Source organism: Sphaerodactylus townsendi, linkage group LG04, assembly GCF_021028975.2.
Source record: "Sphaerodactylus townsendi isolate TG3544 linkage group LG04, MPM_Stown_v2.3, whole genome shotgun sequence".
Lineage (NCBI taxonomy): Eukaryota > Metazoa > Chordata > Lepidosauria > Squamata > Sphaerodactylidae > Sphaerodactylus > Sphaerodactylus townsendi.
Genome location: NC_059428.1, coordinates 76,910,412 through 76,937,426, shown reverse-complemented (window position 1 = coordinate 76,937,426; position 27,015 = coordinate 76,910,412). Strand labels below are relative to the sequence as shown.

The following is a 27,015-nucleotide window of genomic DNA, read 5'->3' as shown; positions in this document are numbered from 1 at the left end:
AGAAGCAATGTGTACAAGAGAAAAAAACTGTGCATATAGCTAGCGCAATATTTAGTCTTTGTCATAAATGCAGATAGGAAGCAGTTTCTATCTTCTCATCAGTGGGAATTAATGTAACAAAACAAAAGAAGCTCAAACTGTGTGTGCTGTTCTCTCATGCATTATGCCTCATAGCTGTAATCTGGACTTTCTTTATATTCAGATCTGTTAGCTTCAGTGACAAGAACTGTGAACCAAAATGGCCTATAGCTACTTATTTTTCCCTCACTATATAAGGAATATTCACACACTTTGAAGGGAGGTTATAAATAGTACCATAGGTCTGTATTTTAAAATCTAGGTATGTGATGTCATATATTATGTTGTAAAGAATAGTTGAGACATAAGGAACAAAAGTTTATTAGAGCTAAAATTAGTCTTCAAACCAAAGTAAATAAACACATCCATTACATTCCTCTGCCAAGAATAAAATGCAGTCTATTTAGTTTTCTTCAATTTATGTCTGCAGTCCTATGAATTTTTTTTCTGGAAATTACATCTCAGTAGACCTAACCTGTTTAGGATTCCTTTATAGAAAAAAAAAGCAGTGGTTCCTTTTAGAAAGTTTTAGCATTTGCCTGCTGCTTCCACTATCTCATAATAGATGTTTCCACCTAGCATATTTACTCCATTTTAAAACTGTCCATATTACATAGTGTTAAATAAGTAGCTTATTTAAATAGATACTTTTTTGAGAACGAGGAATTGGGGCTAAAATAACCTGCAAATAAAGACGGGTGACACTAGGAAAGATTCAGACAGAAGGTAGTCTGCTTGTCAAAAACCTGACAGGTTTAACATTTTATAGTAACAAATGCCATTTTGTATTTGTGAAAACATAAGGTTAGCATCACATCAAGCAATTCTGCATGGAAACGGAATATGATTTTTTATAAATACTGTCTTACTATTTGTGTCTGATTCTTAGGTTTGAGTGATGTATGAATGACTGCAAACCTTGACAAGTCTTCCCCCAATATACCTAACATGCAGGCACGCACACCCACACAAATAAATATATAATTTTCATCAAGACTTCATGCGACAAATGGTCAATGAAAAGAAGAATGTCTCTGCTTTCTCCTAAGAACACATAAATCAAGTGGATATTCTTCAACTGGTAGTTGTTCATGAGGTCTCATCAAATTTTAGATTACATATCTCTAATATTATTTTCAGATCTCTTCTGACATGTTTTATTATTAGCTTTTTGCATCTTTTCCACAAACTGCTGTTTTGGAATATAGCACAGCATACCAGGATACCTGGCAATTTGTTAATTAGACCTAATTGTCACCAGTTTTCTAGAAAAAAATGGTCTTTTCTGCATAGCACAAATATAATGTCTTCAAGCCATTATGAAAAGCATTTTCGGGAGGATGTTTGCACAGATCTCTCTCCCAAAACTTTTTATTTTTCTCAACCCGAGTTTTTCAAAAATCTCTTAACAAGCAATCTTTTTCTCCAAGCCAGGTGGAAGACGTCTCTGTGAGAACAACGCAGGCAGGAAGCTTCCCCCCTCTTCCACTAATTACTTATTTTTTGACTCAGAACCTACTAAGGACATGACATTATAGCTTGGGCTAACTAAACTATTAAAATTACAGTTAGCTGATCTATATCATCAATTAATTATACTAATATTTAATTGAGGGTCAGGTGCTGTCAATTTTGGCAAATCTACCCTGGCTCCAAATCTGGCCAATGGCTATCACTGGCCTTGTTTTTTATATATGTATAAACCTTTAATGGCATAATTAAAACAACAACAACAACAATATAACAGCAACAATGGACTGGCTTTGTTTGTCATTACCCACACATTCCCAGCCACACCCCCTTCCCTGATGCACCATGAAGTCAATACCAGATTTGAGAAAACACTGCTTAGCACCGAAGATACTCCTTCACACATCCCATCCTGCCATAAAGCAAGTTATCATTTGTTCAGAAAACACCCTTCTTCACACCTGATAACGCAGTATGCTTGCCGCTACTTCCTTCCTATCAATAAGCAGCACACCATATTCTTGCCAAACTAGTAGTGGCCTAAATAGTCAATCACCATGCTAGGGTTGCCAGGGCCCTGCCAGGGCAGGGGATTCCCCATTTTGGGCCTTCTTCACTCAGCACCATCCAGCTTGCCAGTGGGAGTCTTACCAGGCTTACAATATGATCTATAATGATCAATAATGATCTATAATGATCAATACAATATGATCTATATGATCTATATGATCTATAATGATCAATACAATATGATCAATAATGCCCATTAACAACTAAGATCCGCTGTTCCCCTCTCAGGGGAGTTGAGGAGTTAATGGCTAAACGCCATTTGTTTTAACTGACTATGAATTAGGAGCGCTGCTTTTAACTGATATGAATTTTAGTATTTTATTTTGTTATCCGCTTTTTATTGTGATGTAAACCGCCCTGAGCCCTTTGGGGGAGGGCGGTATAAAAGTGGAACTAATAAATAAATAAATAAATAAATAAATAAATAAATAAATAAATAAATAAATAAATAAATAAATAAATGATCTAGGCCTCCACATTGCTGGCATGATGACATCACTTCTGGAACTGACATTGTCACACAGGTGGTAATGAAAGAGACACTCTGGTATTTGGGCAAAACTCTATGGTATAAACAGCTTCTACCATAGAGTTTTTGCCCAAATTCCTGAGAGTCTCCCTTGTTGTAAGTGATGTCATTATGAAGGTGATGTCAAGGCCTGGGCCTCATTTTAAAACTGGTTTGATCTATCCCCACCCCTTCTCCTGCTGGTGGCCAGGGACGATCTGGTAATCCTGGATCAGGCCTAGTTAAACTATTAATCTGAATATCATGACACAGGAGAAAAAAGCCTTCACCCAACTAGCCAATTAGGGAAAAAGCCAAAAAAAATTTCTGCTTAGTCCCTATAGGTCACTTGCTAATCTCATGATATTCAAAGGTATGTGGGTAGGTCATCAACAGGTGGCAAAAGACTGCATTACAAAGGGTACACAGCAGTATAAAGTCTCTCCCTCCAGCCTTTCCATTAGATAGAAGATAGCATGTGTCCAGCCTCATGTTTTATGCAAAATGGACTGCGGCAAATCAACCCACAGTTTAACAGCCGGGAATGCCTCTTTTTGTAGCAGTACTCAGAAGGTTCTGAAATCGGCCATCAAATTTGCCTGCATGGCCCAGCAGCTGCCAACATGGTGCAGGTATCAAAAGCACATCTTCAGAATGCCCATGCACATCTTTTGATGAACTTGTTTGTAGATTGCCCTGGCTTCTTGAACATCATGGCTGAAATGGGTCAGGAGATAAGGCAGGAGCACAGTGACAGTATTTATACTGTTAGATTTTACTCTCAATTTACTCATAGAGACTTTCAGAACCATAGAATTAACAAACTGTTTTGAATAATGCTTTGCCTATTATTACAATTTACCCATAGCAACTTACAGACCCATTTTAAATTATGCTTTGTCTTTTATTGCACAGTTATATATTACTTGCTTCATAGGATCGCCATGAGTTGGAAGTGGGCCTGGCCATTCCTTTCCTCTGCCTGCCCCAAATGTATTCCCGGGAGATGGGTGGGGTGATGGAGGGCGCGAGTGGGCTTGCCTGGGAAAGGGGTTGGAAGCCACCTGGAAGCCACAAAAGTACTTGAGGTGACAGGACCATGTTTGGCTGCCTTGTGGCTGGGTGGCTAGTGCAAACAGCTGCTCAGCAGGAAGCAGAAGACAAGTTTGTCTTCGATTTGCTCAACCACGAAAGCATCAACCATGTGATGGTCTTCATGCTGGGGACTGTGCCTTTTCCCGAGGGCATGGGTGGGTTGGTCTACTTCTGCTATGCCCATGGTGGTGAACCTTTGGCACTCCAGATGTTATGGACTACAATTCCCACCAGCCCCTGCCAGCATGGTCAATTGGCCATGCTGTCAGGGGCTGATGGGAATTGTAGTCCATAACATCTGGAGTGCCAAAGGTTTGCCACCACTGTGCTATGCTGACAAGAACAAGGTGGCCATTTGGCAGCTGCTGGGCTTTGTTACAAATGAGAAATGAAGTGCCATCTTCCAAATTTCCAACCTGAAATCTGGGAAGGGCAGCCAGCATCCTTTTGAAACCAGGAATATCCCTCAAACACCATCAGTAGTCCAGATAGGGATTTCTGTGAAACTGCTGGAACTCTTGACTCAGCAAACCCCCATAGTGAGTGCTACTGTATCATCAGTCAATTCATTCACTGCATTCACACAAAAGATGCTAGACAATTTTTATAAGTTTGCTTTGTCATTTGCCATCATGCAGGCCCAGATGACTCCAAACCTCTCTGAAGCTTTCATTCCTGCCAATGTAGTTCTTAAGTGGTACAATAATTTCCATAGACAACTAACTGAGAATCCTTTTGGAGTTGGAGAAATTCAATTTAACTGCATTAAGACATTACAAAATATCTGCTGCTTGATGAGAATAAAGTTAAATTAAAAAGAGACAGTAATGCACTCATTCTAGAAAGATTGGGTGCAACTTTGATTACTAGTTTTGTATGTGCTACACCACACAACTTATTTTAAATGAATAGCCACATACAATCAGTTGTATCAAAAGTTTTCAGCTTTTATTCAAAGGTTTAAATATGCCTTACAGAAATGCCTCGGGGGGGGGGGCACTGCTGTCTCATTTTTAATATGTGATTTATCAGCAAGTGTTTTATAACACTGTTTTCTGCTAGTACCATAACATTTCTTCATCTTGCATTTGTTGTAGGAAAGAGTGGTCACAGCATATTAACATTTCTAATCCTTTTTAGCATAGCAAAGAAATATTGTTCAAGAAACAGCCTGTTGCTACATTGGTTTCATTCCAAGGAAAGGGGTGATAAAAAGGCAGCTCCAACTGTAAAGCCCCTTAGCAATACATATTCAGATATAAGCATAGGACAGCCCATCTGAACTAAATTACTGGAACTCTTTCAGGAATTCTGAAGGTCCATCATAATGTAGCATAAATTAAAATATAGCCACACAGTGTGAGAACTTCATATTATCCAAATTATTATTGATTTCCACCACTGGTGACAGTTCTATAGTCTGCCAAAAGACAATGTCATTATTGTCTATGTTCTAAAATGAGGGGGAAAATTAAGTACTGCAATGGCAGAATTGTGATGCTGGTAAAAGTATATTTTTGTTTGACTTATTACCCTGCCTTTGAGAAATCAGTGCTGAGCAATTTTTCTTAGCTAAAACTGGGGAATGACTAGGGTTGCTATCTCTAAGATGGGAAATTCCTGGAGATTTTCGGAATGGAGCCTGGTATAATGCCATAAAGTCCAACATCCAAAGTAGTCATTTTTTCCAGGTGAACTGATCTCTCTCACCTGGGGATCAATTGAAATCCCAGGAGATCTCCAGCCACCATCTGGAGGTTGTAACCCTGGGAATGACTATTCAGATATACAGGATAGCAAAACAAAGAGGCTGCACAGTCACCAAAACAAAAGAAAGCAAAGACAACAGTGCCATGGAAAAGTTTAAAAATCAAGATTAAATGCTAGACAACCTCCTTGCATTTCACTGTAGCTTTGTTAGTGGATCTATAAATGTGTTTATAAACATATTATGTAGCCTTTTTTCTGTAAGATCAACTGCTTGGGGAAAGCACTGTGAATAAACATATTTAGAGATTCCCCCAGTGAATCTACATCAAAACACAACAGGCCTCTGCCGTATTCCATCAATATATTTTCACATTCCCACTTCACAATCATCATTTGTCTTTCCCTTCTTTCTGTTCAGATATATTGACTAACAAGTTACAATTAATCACTATTAATTTATGTTGGTGGCAAAAGGGATGGTGGCTTTAACCAACTCACACCCACTTTGCTTCCGATCCTGTTTTTGAGAGCCCACTGTTCTCCAAGGAATATACTTTCTGGAGGTGAAGCTCAGTGAACTGCAACAGGAAAAGGGAAATCAAATCTCACAGGTGATTTATGAACATCTAGTATCCAGTGTAGGAAAAAAAATCAAAGTCTTTGCAAAACAAGAAAAGTTAGATGTATCAGGTCCTTTCCAGTTGCAGGGATGATAGCCTCCAAGTCAAAATACAGATTTAATTATGTTCCTGGACTTTTGCCTCCCATTAAAAAGATGTAGGTGCTTTGACTATATAGGGATCTCCAGTAGATTCGCCTCTGCTGATCGCAGAGGATGAGCCGGGACATATGGGGTAATGCGGTCCATGTGTTTAAATCAGTGAAAGGTCACCCAGCAGCAATGCCAGCAGAGGAAAAACCCCTGGGGAAAACTCTGCAAATGGTAGGCAGCACGGAGAATCACAAGCAGCACAAAATGGCAGGTGTAACAAAAACAAAAGTAAGGGCTCTTACAGTTGGTGGCAGGAAAGAAAAAAGAACCATCTTCACCTGAAACGCTTTATTTTCCTGTGCTATGCAGGAGTAAAAAGCCAAAACAGTTCTTTTAAAAAAACGTTTCCCAAATGTTTTAAATGATCTGTGTGGAAATGACCAGTGATATTTAAGACTTTCATTACGTATTTCCCTCATTAATTTAGCTGTCATTGGGTTGCTGTTCTGAATATTTAACTGTACAGATATATTGCAGAATGTATTCTTTGGTTGTAAGATGGGGCAGAAAACTAAAAGAACTATCTGAATGACAAAAAATGCATCTGATTTGCAGAGGCTGAGGAAACAGTAAAGTTCTACTTTACAAAGACTCTAAGCATCTGCTTTGATCACGGTAGCAAAAAGAAAATTCTCAAGCAAAATGTAATTCCATTAGGCACCATTTTGTCTGGTTTTGGATTAGCTACCCTGTGGTGATTTAGTAGCAGTAGAAATGACATTTAACTAGGCCAAGTTAACACTTTTCATTGATGTAGTAGACAAACATATGGCATATGACATTGTAGTTCTACACTACCTTTGTTTTCCTTGTGCTTCATTTCTTGGCGCTGACCTGACCTACTTCTGCATCTTTACAAAATTGCCATTAATTGCCCTGAATCACAGTCATTTCAACTGAACATTTGTAAACCCCTGGGTCTGATAGACTTTCCTGAGTGTTCAGTGTGCCTTAGCCTTATTCTCCTAATAAAAGCTTGACAAAACAAAATGAAATATAAAGCAAATGATATATGAAGCACAAATGAGAATGACCCTTCTAGAAGATGGATTAGGCTTCACAGTTACCATCAAAGAATCTAAATCCTTTGGGAAAATGCTGGTCTGATTTAGCCCTTTGACAAGTCAGTAAGGAATGGCTTCCATATGAACTCTTCTGGAAAGGCAAAAAGGACTATGAAATGTAGCTGATGAAATATAAATGGGTCTGATCCATTTCCACTTTACCCACCCTGCTTCAGAAATCAATAAACATTTCTGGTTCCAGTATAAGTTTGTGCATGATTTAGGAAAGAATTGACTGTAATTCAAATGATTCCTATGTAGGGGAATGAAAATGGAAATGAGTAAGGCAGTTAGATATTTTCATGGATCCATGAAAATCATTCTTAGGTACAGAAAAATCATTCTTAGCTCACTTAAGTCTACAGCTTCAGAAAGGGGTAACTCTGGTTAGAATGGCACTTTTGAAGTTTCAAATCCCACACATACAACTTTTAATATATCTATTCCTGTCATTCTCCCTAACCCCCCAAATTCTATCCTCCAATCTTCAGTAAGCAAACAAATACTTCCAATATTCATTTATATAGATTACGGCCACAATCCACACCTCATTCAAAGTAAGCTGTCCTATAGTTAATAGGAAAATAGATTCAAACTTCTGATAAATTAGGCTACAAGTTGTTTGATGCACATTCTTGTGGCTGGTTTTTTTTATTAAGTGAAATGTAGATGTTCTTTGCCTTTAATTTCTCTAAAATGAAATCTAATTCTTCTCCTGTGTTACACAAGCTTAACAGTTAAAATGTTTTAAAAATTGTGATGGGGAATAACTCTGCTTAGAATAGCACTTTTGAAGTTTCCCCCTAAGCAGAGCTACCCCTCAGCTGGGGAGTGAGAGGTAGGCTAGCTGTGGGATATTTAGAACAACTATACCAGAAAATGGCTTGAAACGTTCCACAGAGAATACAAGAGACCAAATTGAATTTAAATATTTTTATAAGTTTTTGATGCAACACATTCATACAGTGAGACATGGGGAAGCTTACACACAGTTCCTAAGAGATATTAAAAAGGGTGGAAAAATAGATTTGGATGAAAAATTAGGAGGGGGGTAGCAGAGACTTATATATTACCTAGGTTCAGCTGAGAAGTTCTTGGAGAAGGCAAGGATTCAGAGTGCGAGAGAGCTCTAGCGAGCCTGCAAGCTTTCAAGCCTGCCAGCCTGCAAGCCACCCAGCCTGCCAGCAAGCAAGCATGGACCATGGGGTGTGCTGTACTTTTATACCCCATAGCATAGGTAGGGGCAGGAGCTAGGAGCTCTCTTCCTGAAACTTCTGAATTTCCATGCTGGGATTGCTGGGTTGAGCTGATTAATAGCTCATTTATTGTTTTCTAAGTACCGGGATATTGGAGCCAATTGTCTCTTGATAAAATCAGGGTTAGCCTTGAATGACTTATACAGAGTTTCTTTTAAGAGTCTCTGCCCAGATATCAGATTTGGCTGAGGTGTGTGTTATCAGGGATGGATCGATTGTTAAGGAGATGGTTCCTAAAGGAAGAGGAAATGCAAAATCTTGTAGTAGGGAGTTTCCTAGGTCTTTGTGTGACAGCAACTTGGGTGAGGTATGGTAATCAAGATGCATGTCCACGAGGCTTCCAGTCTGTTAACTGGAATAACTCATTCAGTGATTTAATCTTGCTAACAGGCCTTTTTGAACTTGGCCTGTTTTTAGTTTCAGGACACTCTGCTACACACACATGGTTGCTGATATTTGCCAATATATATATTGTATGAGGTAGAAAAATCATATTAAATCCATTATTCCATAAGGTAGGGTATAGAGGGTAGGGTTACACCTGGTTCAAAAGGGATATTTGACACTTCATATGACACCTGCTGAAGGAGGGAGGTCTTCAGTTACAAAAATTATTACAGTTTGAAAAAAACAGAAAAAAATAATATTTGGTAACTTTATTCTGTTGGCATGCCACTTCCTAAATCATGTGTATACCATATTTCAGCACACAAGTATTACTGTTTTTTTATCATTGAAGAAACAAAGTGCATTGACCATTTAATGACTATATTGTAAGTAGGTATGCTTACTGACTGCAGTTTCTCCCACTGCTTTCCACTAAAGCTGCACTGCCCAGTATAAGCATATTACAATGAAAATTTGTTCTGATTAGCTATGCAAAAAATATAATGATAAACATAGATGCATTTGAGGCCTTCCTATATTACAGGTATCTTTAAGAAAATTAAAATTGAATCTTTCAAAAATTGAACTCTATAAAATAAGATATTTTGAGAAATGTACGGAAGATTCTGAACAATTATTACTATAATAATGACTCCTCTCTCACACTGGCTTTGGTACTTGGTGTATGACTATGAGTGACCCATCATTCAAGTCACCCTAGCTCTTTATAAATGTAAATTGTTGAAGCATTAAGTAATAAAAAATAGAAGCAGTATATCTAGCACAGAGAACAAAAAGAATGCAAATTGGTCTCCTGAAAACAAAGGAATGTAGTAAAACATGCAGGAATACATTGAAAATGGCTCTTTAGAGTGTGTAGACAGCAAGAGCTGGCAAGGTTTATAATAAAAATTAACTGGATACATTCATGTACAGAGCTTTTAGCAAAACAATGCATGTAGCAACAAATGTTAGCCAGTTAATACAAATACATATATTGATTGGTGGGGTATGCCAATGCCATTAATTCATAACATAGTGGACAGATCTTACACTGATATCTAAGCTGCTATCCAAGTGGATATCCAAAGACAGGAGATTTATCTGTACATGCAATTGTACCTTAACTTCCACTACATTATTTCTTACTTGAGGAGCCTTCCTAAATCCTGACCTATAAGTAGTTCAGAATGATGTCCAAGCAGTATGCCAGAATACACTGAAGAGATTACAGTGCCGAACCATCAGTGACATATCTGCCTAGGGACAGGGGGTACCCTCTGTCCCCAGGTGCCACTAATCTGGTCACGTGGGAAGATGGCAAGGCAGCAGGAAGTCCTGCTGCCTCATCATCTTCAAGCGCCCTCAGCCCCACCCATGCTGTCATCGACATGGGCAGGGCCAAGGAAGCCCCCCTCCTGCCTCCCAGCCAGAAGCCAGCAGTCCCTTCTACCCTCCCCTCTGGGGAGAGCAGAAGCAACTGCAAGGCTCCGTCCTTGTAACTTTGCTTTTATAAGCATGGAAGTGGGGCTCGGAGGAAAGGCCCCCCCTTATAAAAGCAAAGGAGACGATGACAGGGCCTTGCAGTTGCGTCTGCTCTCCACAGAGGGGAGGGCCGAAAGGACTGCCTGCTTCCAGCTGTAAGGTGCCCTGTAAGGAAGGGGGCGAGGTCTGGGGGCAGGGCTCTGGGCACCATTTTCCCCCCATATGCCTCTGTGAACCATGCCAGTATAATCATGGTGCTGGTGCATAAATGGGCACCAACAGGAGCATATTGGAAGAGGACAGACTCAGCTTAAAAATCTCCATAAAACTCATGGCAAAAAAACCCAACTAGCTAAGGACACGCCTAAACTGCCACTTGGGGAGGGCTGTGGCTCAGTGATAGCAAATCTGTTTGCCTGGTTCCCAGGTTCAGTCCCAGGTTCAGTCGCCAACATTTCCAGTTAAAAGGTCATGTGAAAGACCTCTGCCTAAGACCCTGGAGAGCTGCTGCCAGTCTGATTAGACAATGTTGATCTTGATGTATCAAAGGTCTAATTTAGTGTAAGGAAGCTTCATGTGTATGCATGATGGCAATCAACAAATGTGTGGAATGTGCCACTGTTGTGTCTCTGTTTCACCGGTCCTTGAATCTTTCAAGAGAAAAGTGGGCTAAAAATAAATGAAATTAGAAGCAATGTTTTATAGGTGCACTTGTAAGGGAACTTTTTTTCACCATCAAGTCACAACTGAATTATGGCAACTCTTGATTTTTGAGGCAAGAGAGTTTCAGAGCTGGTTTGCCATTGCTTATCTCCACATCATGACCTTGGTATTTCTTAGAGGTCTCCCATCCAAACACTAGCCATGGCTGACCTTGCTTAGTTTCTGAGATCTCAAGCGATCAAGCTGTCCTGGGGCTATCCAGGCCAGAGAAAGGGAACATAACTTTATAAGTTTTTCCTATTCTCTTGTCTTCTGCAAAACATCTGTTTTGGATGTCATGGAAAAATGAAACAAATCTGCTCTGTAACCCAAGGAGTGATTCCTTTTCCAACTAGAGTATAAGTTCTTTCAGTAAAGTACAGCTGCCTACCATCTAGAGTCCTTGTGCCAGAGACTGGAGCAATAAAATTATAGATATTAGAACATATGCCCTACTTAAGGAAGGACAGAATTCCAATATAACCCACTTTTTCTTTCACAGTAGCACCATAACCTATTCAGCTCCAAGCAAGCATCTTGGATACACACAAGCTATATTGTTTCACCTCAAGCAGCACTGATCACTTCACAAGGGGTATAATGTTCACACCTTTTTTGCTCTCTTGCAAATACTTTAACCTTCCCCAATGACACTGCCAGAGTAAAGTAACCCACAAATTAAACTGAGAATGAAGGGCACAGTCTCCCCTAAACAATACTGTTGCCACTAACAGTGCTGTTGATGCAGACAAGTCCAGCACCTCAGCTCTTTAAGCAACAACTACAGGACAGAAGAAAAAAGCTGTCTCCTCTCAAGCCATCCTACACACACTTCCCAATCATAGTTGTACTCAAGAAGCCACGCTAAGAAACATTCTGTACTGCCTTCTTCAAAACAGTGGAAACCAAAATTATTGTTGTACTGAGTGTGTTGCAATTGCTTGAAAGAGTCTCTGACAGTACAGATGACTCCAAATTCTCAAGCATGTATGAGATTTGTTTGGTGTCTGAGAACACAGAGAGATTTGTTTTCAAAGGACAGCTGTGCTACTCTGTTGTAGCAAAAGCAACAAAGCCTCTTGGGGCATCTTAAGGACTGAAAAGAATCTTCAGGCATAAACCAAAGTTTGCTATATCTGATACATGAAATGTATCATTATTTGGCAGATGTGTGTGTATATATTGAGCAAAGGGGAAAGAATGTGAATATAAACAGTGAGTTCAAATATATGCAAGATGATGACCATCCATGGTAGCAGCAATTGGTGATAACTAAATCTTGCTGTTTGCTGAACTAAGCCAATAACTGTAGGGCAAGAGAAAACCATTGCAGAAGCCAAAACAAATCAACCAATTTCACTCATAAATTCTACTTTCATAGATTCATGCTGGGGAAGTCTTCCCTTAAATTAATTTGTTAACTTTAGAGATAGGAGAGAGATTGAAATATTATTTCATTGTATTGTCGAAGGCTTTTATGGCTGGAAACACTAGGATGTTGTGGATTTTCCAGGTTGTATGGCCGTGTTCCAGTAGTATTTTCTCATGATGTTTCACCTGCATCTGTGGCTGGCATTTTCAGGCAAAATGTCAGGAGAAAATACTACTGGAACAGACCTTACAACCCAGAAAACCCACAATATCTTTATTATTTCATTGCTTTATGACTGTTGCCACTTTTATAGCAGATTTGATCCACTTATTCTTGTGCATTCAGACTGATATGTGTAGACAACAAAATGGCATCTTTGAAGATGAACATACACTGGAGAATTAATGAGCGAATCAGAGTGGGCTCCAAATTGAGTTACATTATAACATCATGTAATAGTGTTACCTGTCATGATATGAGGACGGAGTTGTAATCTAGATGTATTGACCGATTCAAAGGTTGGTATCTATTGCTGCTGGCAGGTAGCCATGTTAGATCAGGGAACAGTCTGAAAGCAAGAACAAGCTACAACCTCATGTTGCCTATCAGGGATCTTGCCAGCAGCCATCGGGAATCTTGTTATTTTATGTATTTATATAAATTATATACGATGTTTTAAGCTGTTTTTACTATTGATGGACACCGCCCTGAGCCTTTGGGGAGGGCGGTATACAAACAAACAAACAAACAAACAAACAAATAAATAAATAAATAAAATGGCTTACATTTTCTCTTCTCTATTTTATTTTCATAACCACCCTGGGAGGTAGGTTAGGCTGAGAGTGTAAGATTGGTGCAAGGTGTCCCAAAAAGCTTTCATGGTAGAGTAGGAATTGGAATCTAGGTCTCCAGGATCTTAGTACAACACTCTAATCACTACATCTCACTTGATTTAAGAACATTTTAGCAGTACACTCCCAAAAACCATGAGAGGAAATATGGAGAAGTTCTTGCTTTGCAGAAGGAAAATATGTGAAAGAATTAAACCATGCCAAGTTATGGAGAACACAAAAATTACACTGAAGTTTACAACAATCCTACTGATACATACAATCATGGCACAGCATGATGACAATGGCACAATGACAGCCAGAGGTGGAAGCAATCAGCCAGTACTTGATGTGACCACCTCAACACCACCCTGACACCAGTCTGCTGCTGTCCACATGACAAAACAACAAAGGGAACAAAAGAAATATAGCAGCCACACTTTACAATGACTCCTCCACTCCTCTACAGCTGACAGCATCCTCCCTATCTGATTCTGGGGGGGGCCCTCCATGAGTTTTGTCCAGGATCCCAAAATTATTTTCTTCTATATGCAACTTGCCTTGCCTTTGTGTATTTGTGTATTTGATGCATTATTAGCAGCAACTAGTTTAATTGACAGATCTGTGTATTTCAAATTGAGCTTATTTTCAACAAAGGCTGCAATCCTAAATATACTTAACAGGAACTAAGTTACCGTGAAATGATTCTCAAAAATGATCTGTGAATATGCTTTTAAAATGTCATCTTCCTCCAGGACCTGGTCTTGTGTCAGCAACACAACACAGTAAAATTCAGCAGACAAAGCTATATTACCCATGACAGGAAAACTTCAACTGTTAAATATCTTTACACTTGGCAACTGTGAAATATACAATTTATAGAGAGGGAAAAGATGGTAATACTAGCTTAGGTCAATGAACACTGCAACCAGCTTCTCAAAATTATTTTAAAAACTTATTATTTAAGAAAAATATCTTAATCAGAATGTTTATTTTAGTGGTGTTTTCTTCAGTGAATGAGAAATGTGAAGAAAGTTCAAATTTAGTTGTTAAAATATTGGCCTTTGCTGATTTTTTTTTTGTCTGATGGTGTTATCAGTTTTAACACATACATCAGTATTTCTATCAGTAAGCAAGAAAAAAAACATATGTGCCACTTGAAACATAAAAACATGTATCTGATTAAGGACAGTAGAATGGAAAAAGAAAGGCAATCTGGAAATCATGACATATTACTATTCTTATTGTCATTCATTCACCTGTCGGAAGTCAACACCTGTAAAGAAAAGAGGCAAGAGACTGCTTCATTCTCACATCTCTTAAAATAAACTACTACAGATGTTATTCATGCCATAATCTTTCAGCTGTTGGTTTGTTTGAGTTATTTGTGACAATTCAAAGTAATTAGACAATAAATGTAACATGGCCTTCATCCAACATTTTTCTGTGACTCTGTGATGGTTACCTAGGTAACATTGGTAATTTGATTGGCTGAGCTACTGGGTTATTTGTCAAGAGCTTTGAAATTATATATGAATGGTGTGAACACATTGTATACTAGAACAGAATGGAAAAACTGAGAGAATCTCCTTGGATTCTAATTCCTGCAACTCACAGATACCACCCTGTTTACAATCAGCATTTAGATTTGTCCAGAAATTTTTAGAAATAATAAGCTTGTTTTCCCTTGTAAAAACATATATATGTACTGAGTTTATGGCCTAAAATATGCCTCAATGTAGGATGAAGAAATCTTATATGGAGTTAAATGATGTAAAATACCATGACATGAGTTATCAGTACCATATGGCTGTGGGCACTGTTTCACAATTTTACTAAGATAGCTTGTCCTGGGGGGAAAAATACTGCCAGTGCTTAAAATAACAGTTGCTATTTATTTGCCTGCACTTGTTTCAAAAAAGGCAACAGGAATATGCTGTAGTACCAATGTATGGTATTTTGTGTGTACTAATATCAGCTATTAGACAGGCCATTGCCTAATAAGCATCTATAGGCACTGAAAATAAATGGTTGCATGATGCTATTTCAGCCATCAGACCTGACAGCTAAACACTTAATGGCAGCTAATAATGACCGTTATGACACACTGCCAAAGAGCCTCAGTCATAAAAAAGTGCTTAGCTGTTATTATTTGGAATTTTAATTGCATAAATGCATTTGTTACAACTGATTAGTACTGATCCTAAGCACGTGTGTTTGAAAGTACATTGAAGTTGGTAAGAACTATACATCATTGCATTTAGTACAACAATATAAAGGAGGAGGATGGAATAAGAGAATGAATAACAGATTCAAATGCAACCATGGATCAGGATGATTAGCAAAATTGCAAGGATCAATATTAACTGAACAAGTAACCTTTGTGACACAGGATAACATTTCAAATTTCAAATAAACGCTCCTATAATAAGTTACTAATAACTGGAATTCAGTGCTTTACAATTTTAACACCTTTTATTTGAAAAGATAATATCAACAATACATGTACTTAATCTTATCTGCCTAGTGGGCTTGTCCATCAAAGATACAAACATGCATGCAAACTCCTCTGCATAACAATACTGTAAATAAATGATGATAAAATATGTTAGTGTTAAAAGAAAGAATATGCATCAAAATTGCCTTTTTTGGTGTTCTTTGGAGATGCATTGATATCAAGTATTTGATTAGAATATCAATATGATGAAACAATTCAACCCACTGTAAGCTCATAACTTTCTGTCAGGAATCACTGCTTAAGATATTGGACGAAGAAATGGACTTTCAGTTTTTCAGCATCATTGATTATCCTTCCATAGTATCAGCACAAAATATATATCAGATTTTGCAAGCTTTTAGTTTAAACAGCCTATAGAGGAAAGAATCAAGCCATGTTACAAACTAAATAGTATACTGTTATTGATGCAGTTTCTAAAACAATGCCCTCTCTTTGATAATTGAAATGTATTTATCTGCTGTTCCCTTTGCTGGCAACATTCTGATACAATAAAACAACACTGTATCAGAATAGCAAATAGATATGATAGCATTAAAAGTTTTCTTTGGCATTAGTGCTTTATACAAAGGGGGGGGGGGGTTAGTTCTATTCTTGTTTTGCCCCAAAGTAACCAGGTAATCACACATAAATGCCTCAGCGGAGGGTTGCTCTGCAGCAAAAAAGAAAGAAAGAAAGAAAGAAAGAAAGAAAGAAAGAAAGAAAGAAAGAAAGAAAGAAAGAAAGAAAGAAAGAAAGAAAGAAAGAAAGAAAGAAAGAAAGAAAGAAAGAAAGAAAGAAAGAAACATGACAAGCAATGAGGGAACTTTTAAGGAGCTCTCTATTCTAAGTCCTGTCTTTGGCAGCAGTGCACAAGGCAGGTTTTCTTTTTTCCCTACCCTACCCTACCCTACCCTACCCTACCCTACCCTACCCACCAACACTCTGGGGAGAAGGGTGCAACACTGCCCTTGACATATTCACCTACAAAGTTTAACTCCATTGATTCACATGAAAGAGATATGCAATACAATCCTAAGAATGCTCTCCTAAGAGTAAGCCGCACTTAGCAAAATTCTGTAGGATTCTGAGTAGATCCGCTTAAGGGTACATTGTTGAGCCCATTCTTTTGACCTACTAATACAGTTAAATGTTCTTTTCTCTACCTTTTCAATGGCCATTTTTAATTAGGTTCAGTCTTCCGTTTATTGTAGTTTCCAGGTTTCTGAGAGTTTATTTTATTATTACTCCTTTTTAAATTTTGCTACAGTTGCTGAAAAGTAACATTCAGGCAAATGGAAAAGTTACCAAGGGAAATTAGAAAACTCATCTTTTTCTCAACACTTTATAAACAGTGTACTCAGAATAATGTGGAGCCACCATCCTTCAAACATATCTGAAGTATTATTGCATTTGATATGCAGCACAAGCTGAGTTAGGGCTTTTCCCAATCCAACTTGCATTATGCATCTCATGCAATGAGACACTACAAACAATTTCCACATAGCAGTCTTTGAGAAGAGCCAGCCTATGTTATCTAAAAAGGAGAAGCATAATAAAAATGAATCTAGAGTTTTCTGGGAAACCAAGCAAGATAATCTATGTGAAATATCAGCCTCATTGGGAGAATTTATGACTAGTCATCCTGAATCAATTAGTATACTAATTAGTGGAGAAGGAAGCAACAATCACAAATGAGAGGAGATAGCATTTACTACAAACTTTGATTTAAGGCTAGAAACCCCTCCTGACAAGATGCATAGGGTGTCCCTGTCCCCCGCCATCTTTTTTAAAGAACCATGAACATCAAAAGACAATTTTATCTAAACATCAGAATGCTCAAGAAACACATATTCAGTCTGCAGGATTACAACTTCAAGGAGGGAAACAGAACTCAGTAGTAGAAATTATGTTCTGCATGCAGAGAGTAGGGATACATATGAACTTTCCCCCTTCAGCATTTGGTTCTTAAGTTGGGGATTTTGAATTACTTACAGTGCAAAGCATGGGGAGTGAAAGTTTTGAGGATATAGTATGAGAGCATGCCAATGTGAGTATTCCTTATACCAGCTCAAAGAGTCAAATGTGCTGGGGAGGTGGGGGATATGCCGCTGGCAGAGCAGCACTGCCAGTCATTTCTGGAATGGCACTAATCTGCCACTCTTCTGGTTTTGATATTGAGACTTTTAATAGACTGTACACATGCAGTTTGCAGTAGTTTTTTTTTGTTTTTGCACTTTTTCTCAAAGGCTATCAATATGCACTAATGTATGTGGTCAGTGATAAAAGAGCTGTACTATAAAGTATCTTAATGTAAATGCCTTGTCACATCTCACTCCACTTGTCTCTTTTCCTCAATAAATTATTTATGTAAAATATTTTAAAATCTATTAGCCACCTTTGTTCCTTAACTGGACTCAAAGCAGCACTAATGCACTTAATAATAGGTGTAATAGATTACAGAATAAAATGGTTAATTTAAAAGGCACAGTTCAGACAGAACAAGAGGACTGTGAGTTAACCAGAGCTCCACCTGACTGGCTGGCTGAGCTGCAGATAGCCAGAGCCACATAGAGGGTGTGTGCTCACCTGGGAGAGAGAGATTGAATCTAGAGTCAGACACAAATAGAATCAGTCAAGAGGCAGTGGGTGCTTAAAATGCTTAAAAACTCTCTGTAATGTCAACTTAAGAAAAACCTGTAAATAAATTCTTGTTTGTTTTGCTGTTAAAAAGCTTCTCAGAGTTCCATTTTCCCTCAAAAAGGTGGCAGCGTATGTTTCCTAACAGGATTTGCCTTAAGAGCTTGTGTGTACATGTGAGTGGGGTATACCTAGGCTATCAGCAGCTATCAGCTGAGCCCTCAGCCCTCCCTCCTGTAGTTGAGGGATGTGTGTGTGTTACAATAGGCAATTTGGAAACTGCAGCAAATGGCACATGCTCTGATTTTTGGATCAGTTCAGAAATATTCAAATTAAACTGAAAGAAGGGCAGACCAAACCCACAGAACATGAATGGAAGAAGAGAAAACCTCTTGTCTCTAGCAGAAAGTCATCAGGTAGAATGGCAAAGAAAGATTCTGCTTCAGACTTTAGAGAATGTCAGAGTATATAACACTGGCCTGGATGAACCAATGATTTGACTAAATATTTGGCAGCTTAATGTGTTCTACAATCAATATTCAAGGGAAGTAGATGATACATTTTCAATAAAAAGTAATGACTATACAGATACCTGTAATTATTTTTCTATGTTAATAATCATCAATTTCTTCCTGAAGTCTTTCATTTACTAGGTGAGGAGTCTTGCATTGGAGAAAAAAGAACCCAGAAACCCAGAACTCTTTCAGATCATAATCCCGTGGTATGGACAACAAATTAACTAGACCATACCAGTGGAAACACAAAGATTGGATACTTAAAGACCCGTTAGTTAAAGAAAATCAAAGGTGTGCTAAATGACTTTTGGAAATTGAATGTACCCCTCTTGAATAACTTAAACATACTTCGGGAGGCACATAAAGCTGTGGTAAGAGAGGCACTGATATCCCAGGAAATCAACATTAAAAGAAGGAAGAAAAGGGAACAATCGGAACTTGAGGATTAATTTAAAAAACCAGGAAACATTACTTCAATCAACATCCAACAATAAATTAATTACAAATAAAATCAAAATTTTGTGCAACCAACTTGGTAAAAGTAGAATGACCGAAATGGCAAATAAATTGAGATATATAAAACAACACAAATTCCTTCATGCAAATAAACTGGGTAAATGGCTTTCCGCAAGGATTAGACATTAAAGAGAAAAAAAGTTATTTATAGGAGAAAAAAAGGCCTTCTTAGATACAACCCTAATTTTATTGCACTTTTCAGACAAAAGTTGTCTCCAGTCTTTATTTCAGCAATAAATTATCAAAAGTTAATTAGGCAGGCAAAGAAATTAGTCTAAAAGTTAAAACTTGATCTAGACTCAAATAATAACAGGTTGTTAGTAAGATTTACTACTGTTGATTGAATAACTTTTATAGGTAGCCAACCTGTGGTAAAAAGTTTCTATGGATGTCTCCATGTTTTGCTATTTGCCATTAGCACACATAACTCATTTAAAAGTAAGAGGCGTTTAAATTTGTTCTGGGTTCCTGTGACAAGTGAAACAAGATCTGGCAGCACAGTCAGTGTCAGCACAACTTTTCTTGCACTACATCTTCTCTCTCCCTCCCCTCATCTTGCTTATTTTTTTCCCCTTTTGATAATAATATCATTTTGCAAATTGGAACTAACAAGGACCAATAATACAATTCTTACTTTGTCAAATGGAAATTGGCACAAATTAACTTTTCTCAGTTATTCAGAAATTCTGATCTTGTTGGAATGTACTCCAGAATTTGCGGGACCAGACTTTGTGATTCTAGCCCAGAGGCAAAACTTGAACATGTGACCCCAGAATCACTGCTGCCTAGGTGATTAGCCCTAGTCTGCCACCATGACCCCTGAGACTCCACCCCTGTTCTACACTATCAGAGATGGAAGCACCATGATTAGGGAGTTGGGACTACATCACCTTAACCTGATCGCCCTCCCTTCCACCTGAGTCTCAGGCTGTGCAGGGGATCAGTGGTAGGGTGGTTAGTTGTGGAGAAATTTCCAGCTTGCCCAGCCAGTAATGCACAAGTTCTTTGAGCTCCTCCCTCCCTGCATGGGGCTGGCTGGACACTTGGAGGAACTGAACTGCCCACTCTGCTGCTACTTTGTGCTGATGCCTTCTTCCCCATAAGGATCTTCAAAGAACATATGGCAGTCCTTGCAACATCCTAGAAAATCTTTTTAAAAAGGTTACTGTGAGTTGCAATCTGGAAACAATGGAGAACATTCTTGTGACACTCACAGTGCAATCCTAAGAAGAAAGGAACCTTTCTAAGTTAATGAATAAAATGATTCTGCAAATTAACAAAGTATTAAGTAAATGTGCAAAACACTTTTATCAAAGACATTTCTTTTAAAAAGCACTAAAGTAAGCAATTAACCAAGGGTGGGCATGGCTAACTATGCTTCAGTTAAACTGCCATTAATCTTCATTAAAAGGTATGCTGAGGCTTGCAGAAGTGTCTTAGTAGCTTGCTTCTGATGAACCATGGCAGAAAAGATGTGTACCCAATGAGTGCCAGCAGCCAGATCCACATAGCAAAAGGCTGGTTAATACCCTTATCTAACACAGTTCATCATGCAGAGCTTGAATTAATTCCTTAGTTCTGCCATCAAGAATTTTGTTTGTACTTGTCTAATTTAACTACAAAGAGAACAAAAAAATGTAATACTCAGAAAGAAAGAAAAAAAGGGGGGGTGCTAACAGCAGAACAAATTGACCGTAAGTGAATTTATTTCATTTTTCTTATAACCCCAAGAGCACTGAACTCTACAAAATAGGTATATTTGCTGATTGTTTAAAATATTAACTGGGGAACAGAGGACAGAAATCTATCAGAGCAAATTCTTTCAAAACATGCAACTGCTTAAAGTAGCTGTTTTATCTCACATACATTATTAGTAATGAAATGATTTTGATCTGAATTGGAGAAAGGCTTTTAAGACGGATAACAAAAATCAGCCCACAGTAAAATCAATGACAAAAAGAAACCTCTTTATGGATTTTAGGCTATACAGCTATCTTTTTTGACAGATGGTATATTTAAATAAATAAAAGCACACAGAATTTCTATAGCTTATACTAGTAGCTCAGCAGTTTTGTTCAGGCTGACTGAACAGCTAATTTAGTAGAGAAGTACAGTACTAATCTATGGACTTCAAAATTTACTCACTGTAACTTAGCATTTGCACACGGAATGCAATTGATGAACTATTTTTTACCAAACACCTGAAATATGATGCATTGAAACAAGTTCTTTAAGCTTGCCAAAAGACACTAACATATTTTAGAATAATAACAAGTATTTGCCATGTTAAGGATTACAGAATGATTCTATTGTCCTTGATTCTAAGGATGTTTTTTGCACTTTCTAATGCTCCGTTGCTTAGCCGGGGAGCGTACCTGCTGTGAGCTTCTCACCCTGCTTGTAGTTCCCCACTTCTGCCCCTCTCTGTCCTTTGGTCAAGTCAGAGTCAGTGAGGGAAGCCCCAAATGGTTTCCCACAAGCCCAGGGCTTTCCCATAAGCACTGCAAGCTCTTCCAGATTCCCTTTCACACATGCGCGGGCAGCCTCCATTTCCTGCATTTGGATTGACTGAATCTTGCCCTATTCCCCCATTCACTTTCACTATTTAGTTATGGCAAATCAGGCATTGAGAATTGGCGCCCTAAAATCCTTGAGTGTGCGATGGGATCGCCGTCCTCCACCCCCTCCATCTAAAATGTAAATCTGGAATCCTTGCATGTGCAAGAGAATTGCTGCCCTTCCATTTGCTGTGCCTGTACACACAGCTTTTCTGCTCAACGCTTCTCCCTTCTTTATAAAAACAAGGTTTCTCCCTCTGTTTTTTCTGCCGGGGGGCGGGGAGAGACTGCTTCTCAGCACCTGTCCATTGGTGGGGCGGGCCAAAGCGGTGAGGCAGGAAAACTGGCCCCATTTATGTTATGGAGGATTTTTGCATGCTGAGCAACGAAGAGGCATTTTGCTCTGGAGCAGGGGTCCCCAAACTACGGCCCGGGGGCCAAATGTGGCCCCCTGAAGGCATTTATCCGGCCCGCCAGGCATGGTGGCAATGGCTCCATTTATGTGCAGTGGGAGCTCGAGGGGGCTCCAGGGAGAGGAGGAACCAGCCCCAACGGCCGTTGATGTGGGGCGCGGGTCTGGCGGCGCAGGAGGGTTTCCCACTGGGTTGTTGTGCTTGCAGTCGCTTGTCTGCCTTCAGGCCCACCACAACTTGAGAATGGGGCTACCCACCTCTGCCCCTGCCAACAAGGCCAGCTGAAAGCAAACAGGGTGATCCCCACCCCCCACCCTGCGGGACCGGCTGGTAGGCGGCGAACGGGTCTCCGTGGCTTTGACTGTTGGGTCTGCTGGAGGGAAAACAGAGCTCTGGATATACCCGTGGCCTTCGGGGTCTGCCAGATTGGCTCCCTTGGGCTCCTGGGCTCCTTTCTCCCCAACCAGCCGATGCAACAAGGCAATGCCCACAGGTCTGCTCTTTTTCTGTGACTGGAGTTGCTGCTTTCTAAACATTGCTGATCACACGCAGGAGACATATTTGTGGATACTACCTCTATTTAAGAGTTGCCAACCTCTAGGGGAGGCCTGGAAATATCCCAGAATTACAGCTGACCTCCAGGTGACAGAGATCAATTCCTAGAGCAGGGGTAGGGAACCTGCGGCTCTCCAGATGTTCAGGAACTACAATTCCCATCAGCCTCTGTCAGCATGGCCAATTGGCCATGCTGGTAGGGGCTGATGGGAATTGTAGTTCCTGAACATCTGGAGAGCCGCAGGTTCCCTACCCCTGTCCTAGAGAAAATGACTACTTTGGACGGTGGGCTCCCCACCCCAAACCCTGCCTTTCTCAGATTGCACCCCAAAATCTCCATGAATTTTCTGACCCAGAGTTGGAAACCTTACATGTGGCAACACCTGCTCCATCCTTCCCTCTTGGCTACTCCATGTGTTGCTCTCAGGCTTTCTGTTCCGCCCCACTCCCATTGGCATCAGCCAGGCTGGCGAATCGCTCGCTGGCTGCTAGGGAGGAAAGAACCCAGGAAGATACCTGATCCTGGGTTAGATGGAAAGCTTCATTGGGAAAGTTCTGCTTTTTTTTTTACAGGGGAAGGTATTCCACAGCCTCCCCAACAATATTTGGAGCCCACCCTGTACTTGACATACTTTGGTCACTGTTCTAAAAATAGACCATGACAGAAAGGCTAAAAGGTGAAATCAAACATTTTACAATCATTTGTGCATAGGAATTTGTTCATAGTTTTTTTTAGTCCGGCCCTCCAACAGTCTGAGGGACAGTGAACTGGCCCCCTGTTTAAAAAGTTTGGGGACCCCTGCTCTGGAGCAACAAAGGGGCATTTCAAAAGGACCTCAACCTTTGCAGTTCTGCAAATTCGCAGAGCAAAGCCATTGCCATGGAACGGCTCTGGGGCAGAAACATGGCAGCCATGCTGCGGCACCAAGAGGAACTCCCAATTACAACAGAGGGGCAATTTCAGCATGCAAAAACAGTCTAAGAGAGATTCAAATCATGATTTAGATTCAATGTAATTTAGGATCATTTGTCACATAATATAATAAAAATTTGATCTAGGTTGGGTTTTTTTCCATCGCCAATGTAGAAGTAACTATGGTCCTTTCCGCACAGGCCTAATATGGCGGCCTGAGGACGGCAAAAACGCCGTCTCCAGGGAGCCATTAACAAGGCACAGCTGCTTCATGGCAGCTCAGCAAGTGGCGCGAAGCTGCCATTTTCCTACCTCGCTCCCCGAGCGAGGTTTACAGAAAACGGCGGCTTCGAACCGCTGTCGTGTGAACAGCGGCAGCTCGAAGGCACCTTCCCTCCCCCCATGTCCTTCCTGCTCTGCAGCCCTCCGGCATGTCGCCGAGGCCTGGGGACATGCCCCCTCTGCCCTGCGATGCCAGAGCAGTCGCGCAGTGCAGGGGGGCATGTCCCCTGGCCTCGGCGACTCTGAAGAACCCTGGCTGGAAATGGAGTCAACCCGGACGGTGATTGCAGTGCCATCGTCCCGGCAGGTTCTGGGAGGGGTTGGGTCGGCGTCATGTACGCCGACCCAACCCTTACCGCGGCCGTGCGGAAATGGCCCATGGTTGGTGAAAGTTTAAAACTGGAGTTGTGACTGCATTCAATGACTACAAAATTCAAATAGTGAAATAGGACTACTATAAAGTTTTGTCCTCTGCTTTCTCAAATTGTTTGTTTCTGTGTCCTACAGACTGAATATGCATATATTTCATAATTGCATACATGGTATTCTTTAATATAAAGTCTAACATCAAATACATCTGATTCTAAATGAAATTGCATGTGTGCAACATCATTAAAGGCCATGTCACATGTGACATTTGTATTGTATCAATGGAGAAAAGTGTATTCTCTCATATGAAAGTTACATGGGTGTATGGACGTACACAGGGAGCCACAGTACCCTACAGTTTTCTTACATGGTATATGCTGAAACTATATATGTATTGTAGAATATGGGTAAGCACATTTTCCCATATTGAAAAAGAATACTGACTTAAATCCAATGAACTGTGAGCAGATCTCAGTTTATTAAATATTATTTTTCTATTCCCTTCTTGCTGAAGTCTCATATGGCCCTTGAAAAGCTGCTTCTAGTAGTTGAAACATCTTGGAAACAGCATGGATTGTTGCCTTGGAGCTGCAGTGAAAAGAGAAATCAGCAAAAATTGCTTACCTCTCGTGCAGGGGTAGGGAACCTGCGGCTCTCCAGATGTTCAGGAACTACAATTCCCATCAGCCTCTGTCAGCATGGCCAATTGGCCATGCTGACAGAAACTGATGGGGAATTCTCGGATTCCTGAATTTATCTGGGCTCCTGAGGTTCTACTCTAATCTGAGGGAAAAAATGTGATAATGCAAATGCAAGGATTGGTTCAAGCCAGTTTTTTTTTTCAGAAGGGTATTAGTGCAGATTAATTATTTTAAGTTTGTTCATACTTAAGAGGCAATACTTCAGAAGTACAATTTATGTTAATTGGGTGGTGATAGTTTTGTTGGACAGTTCCGTCACAGTAGTGAAAACAGAAAATGCCTTGTAACTGAAAAAGTAGCTTAATACATCTGAACTTGCAGTCTTTAGCTAGATAATGTAGTTCAACTTCTGTGTTATGTTTAAGGCTTTACTATTATTTGTTTATCATCATCTATTCCTAACGATACTTACAGAGTGATTCCAATTTACATAAAAGGTTATGTATGGCTCCTCAATAACAAAGTGAGTGAGATCCACATGGTATGGTGGCTTACACATTTGATTTCATTACTGTGCAGGGTAGGGGGGAATCTTGAGCATAGTGCCCCCCAAAAAAGCATGCTGCCAGCAAAAACACCCACACATCCTTTTTCTAAGGTTACAAAGAGATTATTCCAAAGGCATTTTAATAATGTTGAATAAGGCTGACAAATACTAATGGGAAAGAGGCAGAAACTTTTAAGTGTACAATCCTCCTAGTATTAATCTCAGACAGTTTTTATTCATTTCAGTATGTTTTGTGCACCACCAGAGCAGTGTACATTGTGAGAAATATTTTCTCACTTACACTATATTTATTTCTATATTTTACTTCAAATGTTCTGGCTCATTCACAAAGTCGATTTTATCTGCACATAAATGCTTCCAGAGAAACCATTCACATGAAGAATATCTTGTATGAACTGGACTCTCTCTTGGTACATCCACTTTTTTGAGGGTGACCCCTATGAGTGTGGTGACTATACAGTATGTTGCTGCAACTGTAGAAACCACCACAAAGAAGCAGTCATTTTCTGTGTGTGTGTGTGCGTGCGTGTGTAACCCCCATGCCCTGAATGGATTGGCCCAGAATGGGTTGACCCAGTAAGGGGGTGGAGACTCAGAGCAGCAGAAAGGCTGAAAGAGCTCTTTGCAGAAGACAAGGGTACCAGACTCAGACCTTGATTTCTATAAGCCCTTAACACCTTGTTAAGGTAATTGCAATATTGTTGGGAACTACTGGGAAGGTAGTTGTTGTTTTTGCTATGTATTTGTAAATGTTGGAGTTTATTGTTTCAGGGTTTCTTTTGTGGTTGTAATGGGTGAGAGTTCTCCTGGAGACCTTCATCATGCTGCAACCTGTTCATCAAGCCCTTGGAGTCTTCAGGAGCCAGCCAACTTGCAAAGAAGAATTTGGACTTGGCAATATCAGTAGACTGTAAATAGAAGGACTTGAAATGCAACCTGAACAGGACCTTGAATTGTAACGTTAAATGTTGATGTTATATGTTATATGTAAAGAAAAGTAAACTGTTTTGTTTAAATTTGGTTCTTTGCAACTCCTTCCAAGTACTGCCCCACAGAACCCACAGCTGAGGTTACATGTGCATGCGTGCGTGCGTGCGTGCGTGCGTGCGTGCGTGCGTGCGTGCGTGCGTGCGTGCGTGCGTGCGTGTGTGTGTTGACAGACATTGGTCCATACAGGACATTGTTGGTGCGTTTGCATCCTGCATCACCACAAAACCACTGCCTAAAGATAAATGATAATCCAAACTACCCT

General features: G+C 39.8%; 2 protein-coding genes across 4 annotated transcripts in view; one reads left to right on the top strand and one right to left on the bottom strand.

The window, feature by feature from the left end:
* Positions 1 to 27,015, bottom strand: part of DMD (dystrophin) — a 1,175,169-nt gene that overhangs the window by 521,469 nt on the left and 626,685 nt on the right. The gene's annotated exons all lie outside the window — the stretch shown is intronic.
* LOC125430693 (protein Hikeshi-like) lies at positions 3,726 to 4,536 on the top strand. Its single transcript, XM_048492820.1, is given in 2 exon segments — positions 3,726 to 3,906; positions 4,034 to 4,536. Coding segments are annotated over 2 exon segments (684 nt in total).